The sequence below is a fragment of the Mus musculus genome, chromosome 8 (assembly GCF_000001635.26).
Source record: "Mus musculus strain C57BL/6J chromosome 8, GRCm38.p6 C57BL/6J".
Classification (NCBI taxonomy): Eukaryota; Metazoa; Chordata; class Mammalia; order Rodentia; family Muridae; genus Mus; species Mus musculus.
Window position 1 is genome coordinate 61,525,000 of NC_000074.6, and position 17,573 is coordinate 61,542,572.

At 44.1% G+C, this 17,573-nt stretch overlaps 1 protein-coding gene across 10 annotated transcripts in view; it reads right to left on the reverse strand.

Moving 5' to 3' along the window:
- The window catches only part of Palld (palladin, cytoskeletal associated protein), a 391,277-nt gene that overhangs the window by 13,569 nt on the left and 360,135 nt on the right, over nt 1-17,573 (reverse strand). For 6 of the 10 annotated variants that reach the window (NM_001293772.2, XM_011242242.3, XM_006509504.4 and 3 more), the window contains 6 exons: nt 13,689-13,824; nt 10,687-10,785; nt 9,859-9,909; nt 8,355-8,576; nt 6,913-7,062; nt 69-163 (listed from right to left, as the gene is read on the reverse strand). In NM_001293772.2, the coding sequence (NP_001280701.1) occupies nt 69-163; nt 6,913-7,062; nt 8,355-8,576; nt 9,859-9,909; nt 10,687-10,785; nt 13,689-13,824 (753 nt within the window). The remainder of the gene's footprint in view (nt 1-68; nt 164-6,912; nt 7,063-8,354; nt 8,577-9,858; nt 9,910-10,686; nt 10,786-13,688; nt 13,825-17,573) is intronic. The other 4 variants (XM_006509503.3, NM_001293773.2, NM_001293774.2 and 1 more) reach the window with 1 other exon arrangement.

A 17,573-nucleotide genomic window follows, 5' to 3' on the forward strand; every position in this document is an offset into this window, starting at 1 on the left:
GGGTTCATAGCAATAAATGGATAAGAAGTAACCCCCAGGGTCCCCCCAAGAAGGAGCATGTGAAATACCTTCTGGCATGAGGATGGCCTGAGGGAGAGCGGGGACTGCGGCCTCTTTGGTTGACAGCCTGTACCATTAGCCTTCCTGTACAACTGACGCGACCCTGTCAGAGATATCAGAAGACATTAAGCAAACGTGTTAGCCACCACACACTAGCAAGTCTTGTATCTTATTCTCTCTAAGACATTATTTCACAGTCATGTACCACTAGTGACCAAACCCAAGCGCCTCAGTAAAAATATTTGCTAAAAGGATTCAGGTGACAAGAGATGGTTTTATCTAGGATGACATTCAAAATGACACCCCTCATTCATCTGCAACATAAGGGCTTTCCGAACACAGGAAGCCAAATTGCAAAGTAAACATCTGCTTGTTGTGACTAATTCTAAGATCAGAATTAGATAATTTTAGTTCTCTCTCAGGTCTTCTCAGTAATACACTCAACACTTAGTGTTATTGCTTTGTCGAAGCCATGTACTAAGGGATGCCTGCATGATGAAAACGAGCCTTCTGTAAGAGGTGTGCATGGGATGAGGTGAGCGCCCTGACGGTATGTCACTGTAGTCTCTGAAAATAAACACGTGCACAATTTAAAAGCTACAAACAACCGAATGCCCAGAATATGTGAGTCACATGATAAAGGCTTAGCTAGTCAAAAGTTGTATTTATCTCTTAAGTTTGCCAACTGTAGACTTGATAAGTTGTAGGTAGACACGTACAATCCATAGGGGAGCCAGATGACAAGAATAAGTCACCAGATGTTACTCTGGAGTTGGTTTTGGCTTTTCTCATCACTATTATTCACAGGTAGCGACATCAATGAGCTCCTCCCCCACTTCTCAGATCTACTTCTAATGTCCCGTGCTGTCCAAACAGAAACATCAAGAGAGGGACCACGAGATGCAGAAGTGCCATCAATAATTAGGCTTTGTGACTTCTGGCCTGGGATGAATGAGAAACCCGTGTAACAAGATGCCCATATAGACAGGCAATGTAGCAGTGTGCTGAAGACTCGGGCTCCAGCTGAGACTAGGCAGGGACAGGCTGCATCAGAAGAAACAAGGTAGGATAGATATCATAGAAGGAAACCCAGCGTGGGGTTTAATGGAGGGCAGGACTCTGGTAACCTGGTTCTTCAGTCTTCTCCATCATGACTTCCTTAGGGATGCAGCCACTCAGAAGAGGTGGACTCATAGGGTGTAATGCAGACCAGAGACGAACCTGGAATTACTAGGTTCGCACTATATTGTAATGACTTACTCGCTAGGACGAGAAACTGATTCCTACAAGTCGTCCCCTGAGCTCCATGCACACATGGTGGCAAGTGCTCTCTCTCTCTCTCTCTCTCTCTCTCTCACACACACACACACACACACACACACAATCAGCAAATAATTTAATGAAAAAAAATGTAGTATGTTGCTAACTAATACAGGAACTCTTTAGAAAGCATCTAAACTAAGAAGTTACATACTTTTAACTTCTTCCTTTGAAAAACAAACCTAGAATCCAGTGAAGCCATTTTGAAGATGCCGCCTTGTGCACATCACAAGAAAGTTCAGGCGTGAGTCTGAACATCTTACTAAGAGGCTGCCCCTGCAGAATCGCACCGAGTGATTTTAATCTTCTGGATAAAAAGACCAACCAACCACAGACGTCGTCACCATCACGCACAGGTACACAGTATTGTACTTGGTTTTAACTTTCAGATCTCCATCTGCTCTAATATTATAATGCAAGTGAATGGCTAAGTAAGACCTAGAATATGACCAGATGGTTACATAAACAAAACCAACACAGCAATTTTCTGTAGTTAACTCAGCTCTGTGTTACATCTATTTCAGGTGGGGAGAAAAAAATCCACCAAGTTTAAAGTTACAGTACAAGCAAGAAGTTTGAAATATTGAAATGATTCTGTGTGAACATCCAGCTCGTAGAGGTTATTTGATGCCTCATCACGCAAAGCCAATTATTTACATGATATGAAAATAACATTTATGTTTCATAGTTTATGAGCTTAACTCGTGGCACACGAGCCTTTGTAAAAGCTTGCCGCACTCGTGTACATCACGCAATTGGAGGAAACATCAAACTGCAAAACAGCCGTCCCAACTTAAATGCAGCCTACGGTAACTTAGCAACATAACAAAACTCAGCAAAACACTTGTGTTTAGATTCAGCTGTGTCTTAAAGATGGGATTAGCTCTGAAACAAACTGTTTCTGTGATCTCCGAATTGGCAATGTCTGGGGTCGTGCTGTACAATCATGCTAAGCTGTGAGATGCTCTGGTTTCTGAGGAACTGCCCGGGCCATACACACGGAGTAGTACACGTGGCGCAGTTGGCGTGGGTTTAGAGCTGTGCTCTATCCCAAGTAAAATTTAGAGGTAGCTAACAATATCTAGCTTGTTTCTTATTCCCCCAAAGATTCATCCAGGTTTTCCACTGTTATAAAGCATCCTGCTGAATAATACTATCTCCCTCTGTCCTTGGTTCTCAGCTCCTTCCCTGCCTGCTTTCTGTAATTATTTTCCATGGCTCAGGAAAGTCCTGGCTGCTGTGTCATGTTACTGAACTAATTTTTCCATTCTGATCCCTTCATCTTCCTCTTGGTCATTTCACATCATGTAGGCTACAGAGTATGAGCTGTCTCCACTTTAACCCCAAATGCTTCCAGAATTAGAAAAACAAGCACACAGAAACCCTGAGGAAGCCAAGGAGCATGGGGCAGTAGAGGGCCAGCTGCAGGGTTCTGCCTGCGATACTTCATGCTTCAGAGGATGAGCGCTTCTTGAGGGAGTTAGATTTTCATGTTGATTTTGGATCCGTGTCTACCTAGGACATTCTGATTTTAAATCTCTAAAAGTCACAAGTTACAAGAACATGATAAGTTCAATATGCAATACCAGATATTGTAAGGCTGAGGCTGGGCGATTATTTTTAACACCACATATCTATAGCCACAGATCAGGTCTGCCAAAGTGTAGGTAGAAACATGGCCTGTCACTTGTTCTGGTTTCAATGCCATGTTTTGTTAATGTGTAGGAAAATGGCGCCCCTTGTCTACACAAAGTCTAGCTGGAATAGCTGGACAGGGACACACCTGCTCTTGGCAACTCGGGATGAATAAAAACATGTTTACTTTCGAACTTAAAACCAACCAGGCAACATGATCAGAAACTTGGGATAGGAACGCCTGTGAAAACATCACTAATTGTCCAGTCCTCTTCCAGCAATGTTGAAGAGACACGTCACCAAAACCGGAAGTGTCCATTTAGGAACTCAGACTTCTTTCATGAGGCCCCACCCCGTTTTACTGTCCTGTGAGACTGAACCTTGGCCTCTTGTGCATGTGGGGTACGGTTTCCACCTCTCAGCTTCCCCTGGTTTGTGAGTACTGGGTCTGTCTCCTGATGAAAACACTGCAGGCTCTTTGAGTAACTTGCTCCTCATGGTCGACCCAGAACCTTCATCGTAATCACCCTTCACTAAAATCATGGGAGGAGTGGGAGGGCTGGGATGTTGGTTTGCTGACGTCATCTAGTCGACTTCTACCAGCTCCGTTTTTTCAATTCCAGAGGGTAGTGGGCGAGCACTAAAGAGGCTGATCATGGGGGTTGATCCTGGGGTTGACAAGGCAGAGGTGCAGGGGCTTAGGGTGAGGGCAGTAATTGTTCTTTCCAATTGTCTCTTGGCTGTGGGTTTGCTGAGAGCAGAGAGACTTTCCAGTTCATGTGTGGCCGGCAGCCTCAGCTGTGTTGTGGGTGTGGTCCTGTCTCTAGCTCACAGCTGTGGTGGTTGTGGCAAGCTGCGTGTGTGCATTCGTGTGATGCCCCACTTCTTCCAATGGGGCTGATAAAGGGAACAGCAGGAGGTCAGAAGACCACACAGCAGCAACTTTCTTACAAATTCCATCCCAATCGACTTGCTCGCTCTCCAACAGTAATATGGAGTGGGACCCCTCATAGAACTATTGACATCTTGGTCCCATAAGCTCTGCCAAGTGTCAACTGCAGTCTTACTATGGGGAGTTTGTGTCTATAAATCGGAACAATGGCAAGCACTAGCATTCGCAGAAGGAACACTACATGTCGAGCAAACCAAGTGCTGCTTACATTACTGTATACATCCACATTATCATTTTTCCTTTCCATAGGAGGGAGTGAGGAGGTGAACTGGTTACTGAAGGCCATAGGCAATGAATGGCAGAGCTGGCAAGCGCTCAGGCTGCTGGGTGCTAGAGTGCAGTTCCCACTCCTCTAAGACACCATCTGTGCTGTGTCTTCTGCTTCCATTCCCTCATTCCTTTCCTTTGTTTACAATAGGGAGGAATGGGAGGGCATGGCTTATATACAGGATTTGTGTAAGATTGTATTTTTCAACTGAAAAATGGTAAGCATATGTATTTACGAGGTAACCTGATATAGGTGTGCAGTGTGTACTGATCCAGTCTTTAGTGGTCTCTCTTTAACTAGTGACTGCAGTACAGTTTGTCAAAACAGTTTCTGTAAGCAGACACACCGACCCTTGAGGCTGGCTGGTATCGTAAGCTCTGTGTTTAGAGATATCCCGTGCACAGGCAGAATTTGGAAGAGGATTAGGAGCAGATTCAGTTTCACTTTTACATCTGCATTCTTCTGTTCTATAACACAGCTTATTCGACTGACAATTTCAAACATGGTAGGAAAATGCATTGAAATTAATTGCAGGAACCAGTCCTGGCAAGTACTCAGAAGTGCCGATACCCCATAAATACTGCCAACCTTCCTAGAGGAGAAGTGAAATAGAGAACCCAACAGAAGATTCGGGGTTTTGTTGAGTTCTCCAGCATTTGTTTTCAAGCAGTCGGAAAACTGACAGTTGAACTTTGTCAAGAGTCAAGGAGATATACCAAAAACAAGAAAGGAAGAAAGGAAGAAAGGAAGGAAGGAAGGAAGGAAGGAAGAAAGAAAGAAAGAAAGAAAGAGAGAGAGAGAGTGAAAGAGAGAGAAAGAAAAAAGAAATAAAGAAAGAAATAAAAAGAGAAAGAGAGAGAGAGAGAGAAAGAAAGACAGAAAGACAGAAAGGCATGTTCTGCCTCAGTCACATAAAATAGGAACATAAGCATTAGGATGTAACTTTTATGCCTGTGGGTGTGTATTTGTATGCATGAGTTCACAGATGTGTGCAGGTATGTATGCGCATGTGTGCTTGTAGAGGTCAGAGGTCATTCATCAGTAGATGTCTTCCCCATCCCTCCCCACCTTACTTTCTGGGATAGTGTCTTTCACCGAATCTGGAACTCAGTGTTGGGCTAGAGCGGCTAGACAGAAAGCCCCCAAGATCCACCCGTGTCTGCCCTTTCAGTACGGGCGGAGGAGGTGCCATCGCAATGCTGCTTTTAACATGGAGACGGGGGATCAGGACACAGGCCCTCATGCTCACGCAGTAGGTGATGACTCTGTCAGCTCTCACTGTACCCCACTTTAATAACGCGATGATTTTTATTTTATTTTTTTTCAGGATGGTGGTCATATGGTCATTAGTGACTAAATGAGAACTTTAAGAAGGTGTGTTAATAATCTGAGGGTGGTCGCTGTGCCTTTACATAATCTGCTTATGTGAGTAATTTATTTCAGTCTTATCTTGGTAGTACACACTTCTTTTTTTTTTCTTTTTTTCCTGAGACAGGGTTTCTCTGTATAGCCCTGGCTGTCCTGGAACTCACTTAGTAGACCAGGCTGGCCTCGAACTCAGAAATCCGCCTGCCTCTGCCTCCCAAGTGCGCTACCACGCCCGATTAGTACACACTTCTTTGTAAGGAAACTGGTATCTGGGTAGGAAAAATATTGTATGAGCTTTCAAGTCTTCGAGTTTTGCTAAAACTTCATCTTCTTCCACACAAATACTAGCCAAGCCTGACTCTGATTCACTCAGAGGTGAAGCAAGATAGAGTATATTCATCACGGTATGACCATACACTAAAATATCTCCTAACAACATCTCTTAGAGTAATAAAATCCGAAATGATATAAATGGGTTGGAATTTTAAACTATGACTTTCTTAAATTAAATGACACATTCGTTAATTTTAGTCCCCTTATTTTGAATACGTGACTTCTCTACTTCTGTGGACTTATGGAAATTACCTTGTTACACGTTGAGCTCCTGGGATACAGAATAACCTCCTATTCATTTTTGTGTCCCCTGCTCCCAACATAGTGCTGTATGATACTCAATGAGAAACGATCTACAGGCTAAGTTGGGAGTGTGAGGCCTGGCTGTTTATTAAATCTAAGAAGACATTGCTTTTCTGACCCTCAATCCATGCTCAATAAGAAAACCATTGTGATACAAACAAATCCCAAATCTGTGCATAGGCGCTGTCGGCGGGGAAGTCTACTCAGACTTCCATTGGCATTTTACATGCATTTCTCTTTAAACAGTTTGTATGTCCATGCCCCCACTTGGTCTGCACCTTGTTCCCCTTCTTTATCTTCTTGCACTTAGCTCTATTGAAATTTTACAGTTTATTCTTTTACAGGTTGTTTTCTGTCTCTAAACTGTGTCCACCCTCCGCTGCAACTCCATAACTCTAATAAGAGGAGATCACATGAGAGACCCTTGGAAGCATTTGTGTAAGGAATGCATGGGTGTGCCAGGATCCTTCCTATAGGAATTCGTGATGGAATAAATGCTTGCAAAGCAAAGAAAGTTTCTATCATCGAGAGAGAGGTGGATACAAGATGTGGAAAACAGTTTTATAGGTTAAAAAAAAAAGTACAACTTCGCCTTTTAATTAAGCAGTTCCTGTGCCTAATCAAAGGCTGGCAACCCCAATACCACCAGAGCCCAGCCTCCATCTGTTTTCACCTGAGGGTTGGCAGCCATGATGGTGTAGTTCCCATCGTCGTCTAGGGTAGAGGCCGTGGTGTGGAGAGAGCAGGTCCCATCAAGGTCTCTCTGAATGGTGTAGTGATCGCTCTTCGGAGAAATCTGCTTCCCATCTTTAAACCAATAGATCTGTGGAAGGAAACAAGGAGGCAGACTGAGAATGCGCTCTTCCCCGTCAGCTGCTATAACAGTGCCCAGTCTGCAGAGGGCACTGTGAAAACCCGGCAAACCAGCATCTTCGCAGGAGACTGAATTGTGAGCAACACAAGCAGGAACAGCAAAATTCAACTTCCTTTTAGTTTTTAAAAGTTGTGTGTGCTGCGTGCGTGTGTGCGTGCGTGTGTGCGCACTTGTAGAGGCTGGAACCAGGCACCGGGTCTCTTGGAGCTGGAGTTGGGCTGTGAGCCACGTGACGAGGGTGCAGTAAGTGCTGCTGGTTAGGATTCCCTTTCAAACCACATGGTTTCCCACTGTCATTTTCTTCTTGTAACCAAAAGCGGGGTCGGGGGAGCTGCCTGATTGTTGACAGAAGCCTACTTTAACCCCTTATGTTTTAAAATAATTTCTTCTTTAAAATAGATATACACGAAATTTGAGAACACAAACTGACATACTAATCCAACTCCAAAGCATTTGAATCTGAAAGGGCTAGGGCGAGGGTGCCTTCCATCTTTAGAACCCATGTGGCAGGAGAGAAGTGACTCCCATGGGTTGTCCTCTGACCTCCTTGTGTGCTCTGTCAAATGTCTCCCCAGAAAACGGAAAAGCTTTTTCTAAAGTTCCAAGTTTTATAAGGTAATGGGACAGGTGTAATATTAAAGGTGTCTAGCTAGGAGACAGAACCAGCTGGAGGGGGAAAGAACGCAGGGAAGGAATGAGCACGATAGAACTCGTTGCTGAGTGTGTTCACCTAAATATTAGTGAAAAACCTTCCGTCCATTTCCTCCCACTGGGAAAAGACTGGACACATTTAGTCCTGAATATTAGACTCTTACTGCCATAGTTTTTCTAACTCCCCCTTTTTCGCTTGAGGCAGGGTTTCACTATGAGCCCCTGGCTGGCTCAAAATTCACTATGTAGATGAGGCTGGCCTTGACCTCACAGAGATCTGTCTGCCTTTGCTCCCGAGTGCCGAGATTAAGGGTGTGAGCCACCGCACCTGGTTTTCTAACTCCATTTTTTTTTTTTAAAGTCAGATCCAAGATATGAAAACTGTGTTATGCAGTAATCACCAGAATTAGATTAACTTTTGGCTCTAAAATTAAATTATAAGGCATGATCTCTCCTAGTCATACATTTTTAGTGATTTGATTATTTCTGATGAAACAAAAGTGTAACTAGAGGATTTCTCCCTCCTCCATTGCTTTTTTTCCTTATATCAGTCCTTAAAAAGTGATTTATTTTTTCATTTTTTGGCTTACCTTTGGCTTTGGATTCCCAGCCACTCGACACGTGAAAGTCACCGGCATCCCCTCAAAGATCTTGTAGTGTTTCAGCTTCATCTCAAAGAAGGGAGCTGTTGCGTTCTCCACAGGCACATCTGGATCCTGCACCTCGTCTCCCGACTCATCCACAGGGGAGCGCTCCAGCCGGTACTCAATCTCGCTAATCAGCCTCTGCTCGCAGCTAGAGACTTTGTACTCCTGGGCCAGACACAGAGGTCCGAGTCAGCATCTCCTGAGACACACCTCCCTTGCTAACAAACCGCGGGAGGGTGGGGGGAGGGGAACGCAGGGAGGTGGGGGGAGGGGTGCAGTTTTTTTTTTTTTTTTTTTTTTTTTTTTCAGTGAATCATGATCCGGGCTCAATACAATTTCATAGGCTAGCAGAAAGCATCTGGAGTTGAGTTTGTGTGATATTTAAAATCATCTTAAAGTCCTATTCTCAAAATAAAACAAACAAACAAAAGCCACACAAATAAATAAGCAAGCAAACACCGACTACTTTTCTTGGAAGGGGTGGGGAGGAACAGTTGAAAATAAGAAGGGAAGGCTATCTACTCTACACTCCTAGGAAGCAGACACTGTGGGTAAAAACCATGTGGGTGCTACGTCCCTCCAGAAGGCTATCTGTGCACGGGCGAGCAACTTCAGTGGTGCACAGAATTTTCTCAAATGAAGAAGGGGGAAGTCAGCACCACGTTTTTCTCCATTTACTTTACACAATACACATATAGCATACGGGCTCCCCCCTTGATCGGCAGCCCATCTCTTAAGCAAAAGCAAGATTGCTAGCACATTTCACTCACACACAGAAGCAACAGCAAGGCTCTAACATTACATGTCAGTGTTTAGGGCGGAGCCTGAAGCTTCCTGCCTGCAAATTATCATGAGCACAAGATATTCCCAGGCATATTCCCAGGGTCACAGTAAGTAGGAGATGTTTGTGCTGTTCTGTTTTGAGACAGGGTCTTGCTATGTAGCCTAGTCTGACCTTCAGTTTAGCCATATTGCCACTTCAGCTTTGTGAATGCTGGGATTGCAGGTGTGCACTGCCCTGCTTGCTTCAGAGACTATTTTAATTATGCTTTTTTTTTTCTTTAAAAAGTTACTGTACCTGAAAATAGTTTACTGGTTTGAGGTAAGGAATACAACGGTCTGAATAAAATTATGAAATCGTATACACTACAAGCTGTTTCCTTTAATTTCATCACTGTCAAATGGATCACCCCGCTCCCAGAAGGGTGTCTAATGCATGAAATCCTTCTCATGCCTTTCGGTTTAGTGTATTTACCTAAGCTAGAACTCAAGTCAAGTTTGCAGATAAATGAGAAGAAATAAGTTCATCTGATACCACATGAAATATTGATGCCAGCCACAGTATATATAATTACCATACAGCAGTAGAAACAGACACACAGACACAAAAGGAAGCACAGAAGGTCAGTACAGTGGGAGACTGGACAGAGGAAGGGTAGAGTTTAACCTTTTGACCATCCAGAGGACCCCCTACAGAAGCCCGAGGAGCCCCAGCGTCCTGTAATGGCAGAAAACAAGACATGAGACCATCTGGAATATGCAGCAGGGTTTCAAGGTTCCTTTGAAGGAATGTGTGTGGTGGCAAATGTTGCCTGAGCACAGTGACATTTCCAGACTGAAGGAGGCCTGTTCTCAAGGTCAGGAGAAGGGCGAAGACTTCCCATGAATCATTAGGCTTGCTTTAAAGCTTTGTTGGGGCCTCTTCTGTTCATTTGGTTTTCTTGTGAGACCTCTATCTTCCAACTCCAATTGGGAGAAATGGAACTACAGAGTAGCTCCACACATGTCCTTTCTTGGTAGCTGCGGGGTTGTAAGATAGCCCCTTGGATCCCTGTCAGTTAGTGATTTATGATCACCTATGTGAAAGAGGGCAGAGGCTCCCCTTTCTAGTTTTGACTGACTTTGAGAACATTAAGGGCGCACCGATTCGCTTACTTCAAAGAGGAAGGGTGAAAGGGTTTTCCATGCAAACCATTTTTCATTAGAGCATAGGACAGTTGGAAAAACACAAAGATACCGGAAAGGAAAACACAGCAATCGATACCAGATCAGTATCAATAATGTCAATTAGTTCACTGAGAGGGTCGACTAATCAATCACTCAGCAATGTCAGCATGTATCCAGTGAGTAAAACCTACGAGGTTGACAGGACAGCAGCAATCTTGCTTTTCTATGACTTGCCTGCTACTTGCCTCACAATGGATCCCAAGAACAGAGGCGGGGAAGGTGGGCGGAGCCATGATTATTTCTCAGGAAGTTAGGAGCAATGCCGTACCTGATTGGCTGCCGTTTCCTCTGGCTCCTGGATGTTGAAGACGTTTGCGCTGTCGGCTCCAAGCAGGCGGCGAGCCATTCTTTCCTCATAGGTTAGCCTCTGCACAGAGTAAGTCACAGAAATACACACTTAGGGGGAATCACAATCACACATTGCTTATGGAAAGGGAATAAAAATATAAAATAGGGTTGGACATTTTTCTGTGACTAGTCTCCTTTCAGCTTCATAGCTGCATCCGAAAGAGTCTGTTGCTTTCCCTGGCTTTGTTTTCTCCTCTGCTTCTGCTCCGTGTAATCTAAATCCAATATTGGGAGATGAGATAACTGATCCTGGCAGCTACCACCCAATATGGCACAGATCCATATGAATGATCAGTGACAAGGCTAAGGCCACATAGGATAGCTGTGTCCTCCTTATCTTTAGAAAAAAACCCCAAAACATCGAAACCAAAACAAAACAGAAGAAAAAGATGATCTCAAGACAGCAGAAGAAGGCTTAAAGGAGATGTTCTTTCATGGGCTGTCACAGGCTTCCGACCATCCATGCCGGCCCCAGCCAGTGACAGAAAGAAAGCTACTTAAAAGGGCAGCAAAAGGAGCCCTGAGAGGAAAAGCAGGTGCTGTGGGCAGAAACAATCCTGCCAGTCAGTTACCACCACACATGACACACAGGATATGCTCCATCAACGTGAGCGCACTGCCTCGGTTGCAGTGTAAGCAACGTGAAGCAAACACAATCCACACAGAATGACTACACACGGCTGAGGTAAGGAAGGACAAGTCTGTGCCAAGCCAGCATCCGGCATCCTCAGTTAGGATGTGCACAGCTTGCCCACTGGAAGGAAGAGCACACAGTTGCTGCCTCTAGCAGTTGGCCGGTGATTCTGCCAGACCAGTCCTATGTGGAACATGGCAGCAGCTTTGTTGTCTGCTAATATAATTCTTGCACTCGACTGTTGGTCCTATGTGCCCTAGAATTATGGATCTGGAGGAACTTTGAGAGTTCACAAATCTCTTTAGGGGCCTTTTCCAACAAGGGATCAGTTAGAAATAAGGAATAATTAGGAGGGTAGAATCCGTAAAATATAAAAGTACAAGCATTATTTCATATGACCCTTCAAAACTTCTGAATGTCAACACAAACACTGTTCAACATTCCCTAATCAGAAAAATATGTTGGATGAACTTACAGTTTCCAGTAATTGCTGGTTCTCGTCCCAGCCGAAACTGGGAAGTGAAACAGATCAAATGCCAAATAGCCCTAAGGTTGAAATTATTTCATTTGCTAAAGGAATGGCAGGGGACAAGAAGAGGGTGTCCCAATGCTTCAGGGAGTGATTTGGTCCAGTACAACTATGCAAAGTGATTTTATCAAGTCTATTAAGATGAGGGAGTTCAGTTTTCAAATGGGCTCTTATTGCTTTTATCATTGTTCTCTGACAAAGTCTTCCTTACGTTCTGGTGGAGAATTTTATCACCATCAGTGGAAGACCGGTTCTGCATAGGCAGAAATAGCGACTGCATACCTATTCCTTCACCAAGATGCCCTAGCTTCCCCCAGAAGCCAATCTCACTTCCCAGTTTGGATTTGATGTCATTGTGATATATGGAAATACAAGCTCTTGTCTACAGAAGCCAAAATAAGTAACAGAATATTATGGGATGGTATGAACAACTCATTCGAGATTCCCTTTTTAAAAAAAAAAAGGAAATTCAGTTTTCTTGATCTAAACTATCAAATGAAGTTACTATGAATGTTTACGTATTGCTAAACAGATAGATAATATATACATATATGAGTTGTACCTTATACAGGTTTTACTTTTAATCCAAGAGAGTCCTCATCCATAAGGAATACTTAAATAAAAAAATGGTTTGTGTTGGGGAGGAGTTGGAGAGATGCCCTCACCTGGCTAAAAACAGTCCCCCTAAGCATCTGTTTTAATCTTCCAACAGCTTTTGTTGACAGAACCAGGGAACGCTTCCAGCGTGCGTGCAATCACTGGTTAGAGGTGGAGGTCACATACTTCCCTCTTTTGCAGAGCCCCAGGACCCAGTGAAACAAGCACCACAAAGCTTGCTAGAAGCTTCATCCGCCTTAAGATTAAGGGCCCTTAATCACTAGTATCACCATGAAAAAAATCCCACAAACCTAGAGCAATTTCTGTTCTGAAACGGCATCTGAGATGATTTTAAGCAAGCTTATTTTTCTGGTATTTCATGATACAGCCAGAAAAGACTCATCTCCTATGTTTAGGATACCTAATTTGCTGGCCTTTCCCAGCCCTTTAAAACCTCTGAGATGATACAAAAAGATTAAGCAAGCAAACAAACTCAGCTATGGAAAATTTAAGTAGGGATGAACCATCTGTTTCCCATCAGATCGATGGTCACAGTCAAAGCCTACGGCCTTAAGGCAGAAGTAGTTTCTGTTGTCAAGTGTGGTAGTATTGCTGTAAAACTTGGAGCAAGACAGTGGGACAGACATTACTGCAAGGTGTGGGAGCAGCGTCTACTCAGTCAAGGAGAACAGGACTCAGCCGTAGCAGTGGGTTTTCTAGCCCAGGTTATCCTGGGTGGAAGCCTTTCATTCCATTTCACTGCTTCTGGGTACCAGCTATCCCAGAGTACCTTCCTATTTCCTCCCAGGGAGCCACCTAGCTAAGATGGACTCTCTGTGGGTCCTTTATAGCACTGTATATCATGTTGTGGTGTCAGCCCTAGTTGCTGCCATCAGTACTTCCGTGTCTCTCCTACTCACTAAGAGGGATACTGGAATTCAGAGATAATGACAGAGCCTCATGGACAAGTCTTATGAACGTGAGCCTGAGTGAACCAGAGGAGATCTGGCTGGCGGGGCTGGGGTTCCAAGTCTAAGGCCCTGTTCTATTAGTACTGGTTAAGCCCCTATTCCATCAGTACTGGTTAAACTCCTGTTCCATTAGTACCGTTTGGCTAGCCCCTGTTCCATCAGTACCAGTTAAGCCCCTGATCCATCAGTACCGGTTGGCCATTGTTCAGAAGGTCCTCCTTGAAGCGAAGCTTCCGTTCCAGGTCTTGGATGACAGCATCCTTTGTGCCTTGAATCTCCTCATCAGAGGCAATTCTAGCAGTTCTACTGGACTTCTTTGGGAACCCCCTGCACAACAAAGGCATAAGTATAGTTAACTGCTGGGCATACACACAAGTCCAAGTCAGCCTTCAAGTTCAACGAAGCATAGATAGATGGCCTTCATAGTGTATCCTTTTAAAGCATCTACAACTACTCATATGAAGAGAAGGTGCTTTCAGGAGTTCAGGAAACACTAACTGGAACCTGGTCTTGAGGAAGGTTCGGACACCCATAGGGGAGCATATTCAGTGGCTAGGTAAATGCCACAGACAGAAACTACCTGTGTTTCAATCCTAGGGAGTAGCAACATGAAATGAAAATCTGATGTGTCTTCCTATGAGGCTTAAACAGACTCAGCCTTGATCTTGGGCAAGCTTCTTAAAGTTGCTTAAAAATACACATAAAAATATATAAAGATGAATGCAACGTGTGAATGTTGAGAGGACTTAAAAAGGACAAATTTCTCTTATGATTTTAAAAATTTTCTGGTCCTTCATAATTCAATGTATCCAATGACAAGGCTATAAGCCTCATTATAAGCAATACAGGAGTAGCATCATTTGCCAGGTATATCTGGGGGTCAGAATCTAGGGATGTAGCCTAGTCGGTAGAGTGCTTGCCTAGCATGCATAAAAACCTGAGTTCTATACTCAGCAGAGGGAAAAGACTGGGTGTTCTGTAATTGCCGCTATCCCAGCACTAGGAGGTTGGAGGTCAGGAAGGTAGGAGTTCAAAGTCATTGTTGGCTACATAGCAAGTTCAAAGCCAGCTCGGGCCATGCAATACTTTGTCTAAAAATGGTGAAAATCCTTCATTGTGTCTTATATATTTTATATGTCTATAAGGGGCATTCTACATAGAATTCTTAGTGTGCCTGCCTTTTGACCATGACCCATCACAGGAGATTTCTCCCTTCCAGTATCATGTGAATGCTCAAAACAGTGTGCATTTGAAAAGGGTTTCAGAAATTGGATTTTCACATTAGGGATATTCAACTCGAGTCACATTTGTTACATCCCCTTCTGTCTCCACGAGTCCTATTTGACTAGTGCAAGTCTGTGTTATAAGACCTTTGGAGTGATTTTACACAAGAGGGCTATGACAGGCATTACAATGGATGGTAAGCCTTAAATCTGGACTTCTGCAGTAGGTCACACTGTAAGTATCAGCAGCAAGACTTTTCTTTCCAAGGGCTACAGCAATTCCCCCACTGTGCACCAGGGGGCACCAATGCTGCGTGTTGGATAGGTGTGGACCCCTGCTGGTGTCTTAAGTAAACTGCTTCCTATTTCTCTGCCTCTTCCCTGATTACCTCAGTGGGTGGAAATCAATGAAAGAGGAAAAACTATGTAAATGGAAAATGAATAGCCCATCACTACCCTATTCAACAGAGTTGAATTTTGGCGTTCACAAAAAAAAAAAAAAAAAAAAAAAAGCAAGAAAGCAAGTCACAGAAGGATGCATATAGTACTACTACGTATAAAGTATAAAGAGGCAAAAGCTAAAATCTGGTGCACTCTGAGTGAACAGACCAAGGGGTCACCATGACCCAGAGGAGCTATTAGTGACAGATCGGCAACATCATTCCAAACCCGATTCAGAAGAAGCAGAAACTGGGCTGGAGCCCAGCAGTCTGTATTTAATAACTTCTCTGGGTGATTCTGAGACATGTGAAGGTTGGATAAACAGACTCGGGGAAACATAGACATGGGGAAAGCCATAAAAGAAGAGAACTCTCAACTCAGATGCTCAGGGTAGTGGTTAGCTTCGGGGAGTGTTAGTGTTCGCAGCTGCTGAAGGATTTCAGAGGTACAAGAAATGGGTGTTTGCTATTGCATATGCCAGAAAGGTTTTGCTGAAGGGACCCTGTTATAGCTGTCTCGTATGAGGCTATGCCAGTGCCTGACAAATATAGAAGTGGATGCTCACAGTCATCTATAAGATGGAACACAGAGCCCCCAATGGAGAGGCTAGAGAAAGCACCCAAGGAGCTGAAGGGATCTGCAACCCTATAGTTGGAACAACAATATGAACTAACCCCAGAGCTCATGTCTCTAGCTGCATATGTAGCAGAAGATGGCCTAGTCAGCCATCACTGGGAAGAGAGGCCCCTTGGTATTGCAAACTTTATATGCCCAGTACAGGGGAATTCCAGGGCCAAGAAGCGGGAGTGGGTGGGTAGGGGAGCAGGGCGGAGGGAGGGTATAGGGAACTTTTGGGATAGCATTTAAAATGTATATAAAGAAAATATCTAATAAGTAAATAAATAAATAAAAAGGAAAAAGAAATGGTTGTTTGGATATATCTCGTTAGGCAGGATATTTCTAAATAATAATAGAAAGCTTACTGTAAAGGTATCAAAGCATCATCCACCGACACCATTATTGACCATGTAAAGAAGTAACGGGCTTACCAACTTTTGATTTCTTATTGATCTGTTTAACCCTGCTGGGAAGCACGTAAGCAGAAACTGCAAGGACCTTGTAACTGCTCCACTGCCTACACCGGTCGTCAGTGATGCCACCTATCCTGGGGACTGTGCACCTAGTCTTCCCAGCAGTCTTTCTTCCCTATGGTCCACACTTCTCTGAATCCTTCTTGAACGTTCCTGATTCTGGTAGGTGTTTTTCCTGAATGCTTAGGGAGTCACTCTCTGTCATGGTTTGTATATGCTTGGCCCAGGGAGTGGCACTATTAGGAGGTGTAGTCACTGTGGGCATGGGCTTTAAGACCCTCATCCTAGCTTCCCAGAAGCCAGTATTCTGCTAGCAGCCTTCAGATGACGATGTAGAACTCTTAGCCCCTCCTGTACCATGCCTGCCTGGATGCGGCCATGCTCCCACTTTGAGGATAACAGATTCAACCTCTGGGTGAGTCAGACCCAATTAAATGTTGTCCTTTGTAAGACTGGCCTTGGTCATGGTGTCTGTTCACAGCAGTAAAACCCTAACTGAGACAACATCCTACCCCAATGCAAAGGCTTAGAGAGGCGATCTCCTGCCCTGATGCTAGTTCTAAGACAACTGGAGTTTTTTAATGTAGGCAACAGCCCCGGGCCACTGAAAGGTGTGGACTGGAAGTGGGAGGAGACACTCCTGTACTCATATCTCTAAAAGGAGACATAAAGGGAGAAACATCTCTCTTTTTTCTCTGGTAGAAACATACCGTCTCATTCCAGCCTTGTTCTGCAGCTCAGCAAACCCCGCACATTTCATCTGCTTGTGACTGAGTCTCCTGATATTTATAGAGGGAAATAGCCTAGTTTCCAGGTCCATCTAGTCCAGTCAAATTTGCCCCTGCACACCAGAGTTAACGTTTAGGGAAACACAAAAGCCGTGACTTCTTTAACTTTTGTTCTCCTCACTGGGAAGAGACCTTGAGATTTAAGGATAGGGGACAAAGCTGAAACAGGAAGCAAACTTGCCTATGGTACCAATAGAGGCCCATGAATTATGATTTAGAATTCAGTTTTCAGTCTCACGCAGTCATTTAACAGACATACTCATAGTCTTCTGGGTCCTTACACAGGCTTTTTTCCAGTTATGTCATCAGCCTTCACCTTAATGTCCGCTTAGGAAAATCGGACCTAAAACTCTCCCATTGGTAGTGCGCCTTGCTTGTGTCCCTCATGCGTCTATCATGCTGCTGACCTGGATTCTTAAATGGTTTTTTCCCCACCGTGGCTGCTTTTGCTCACCACAGCACACACCTAGATGTTTCTGTAATGAGTGACTCCATGTGTTACCTAGCTTCACTTCCACCTTTGTCTCCTTTCC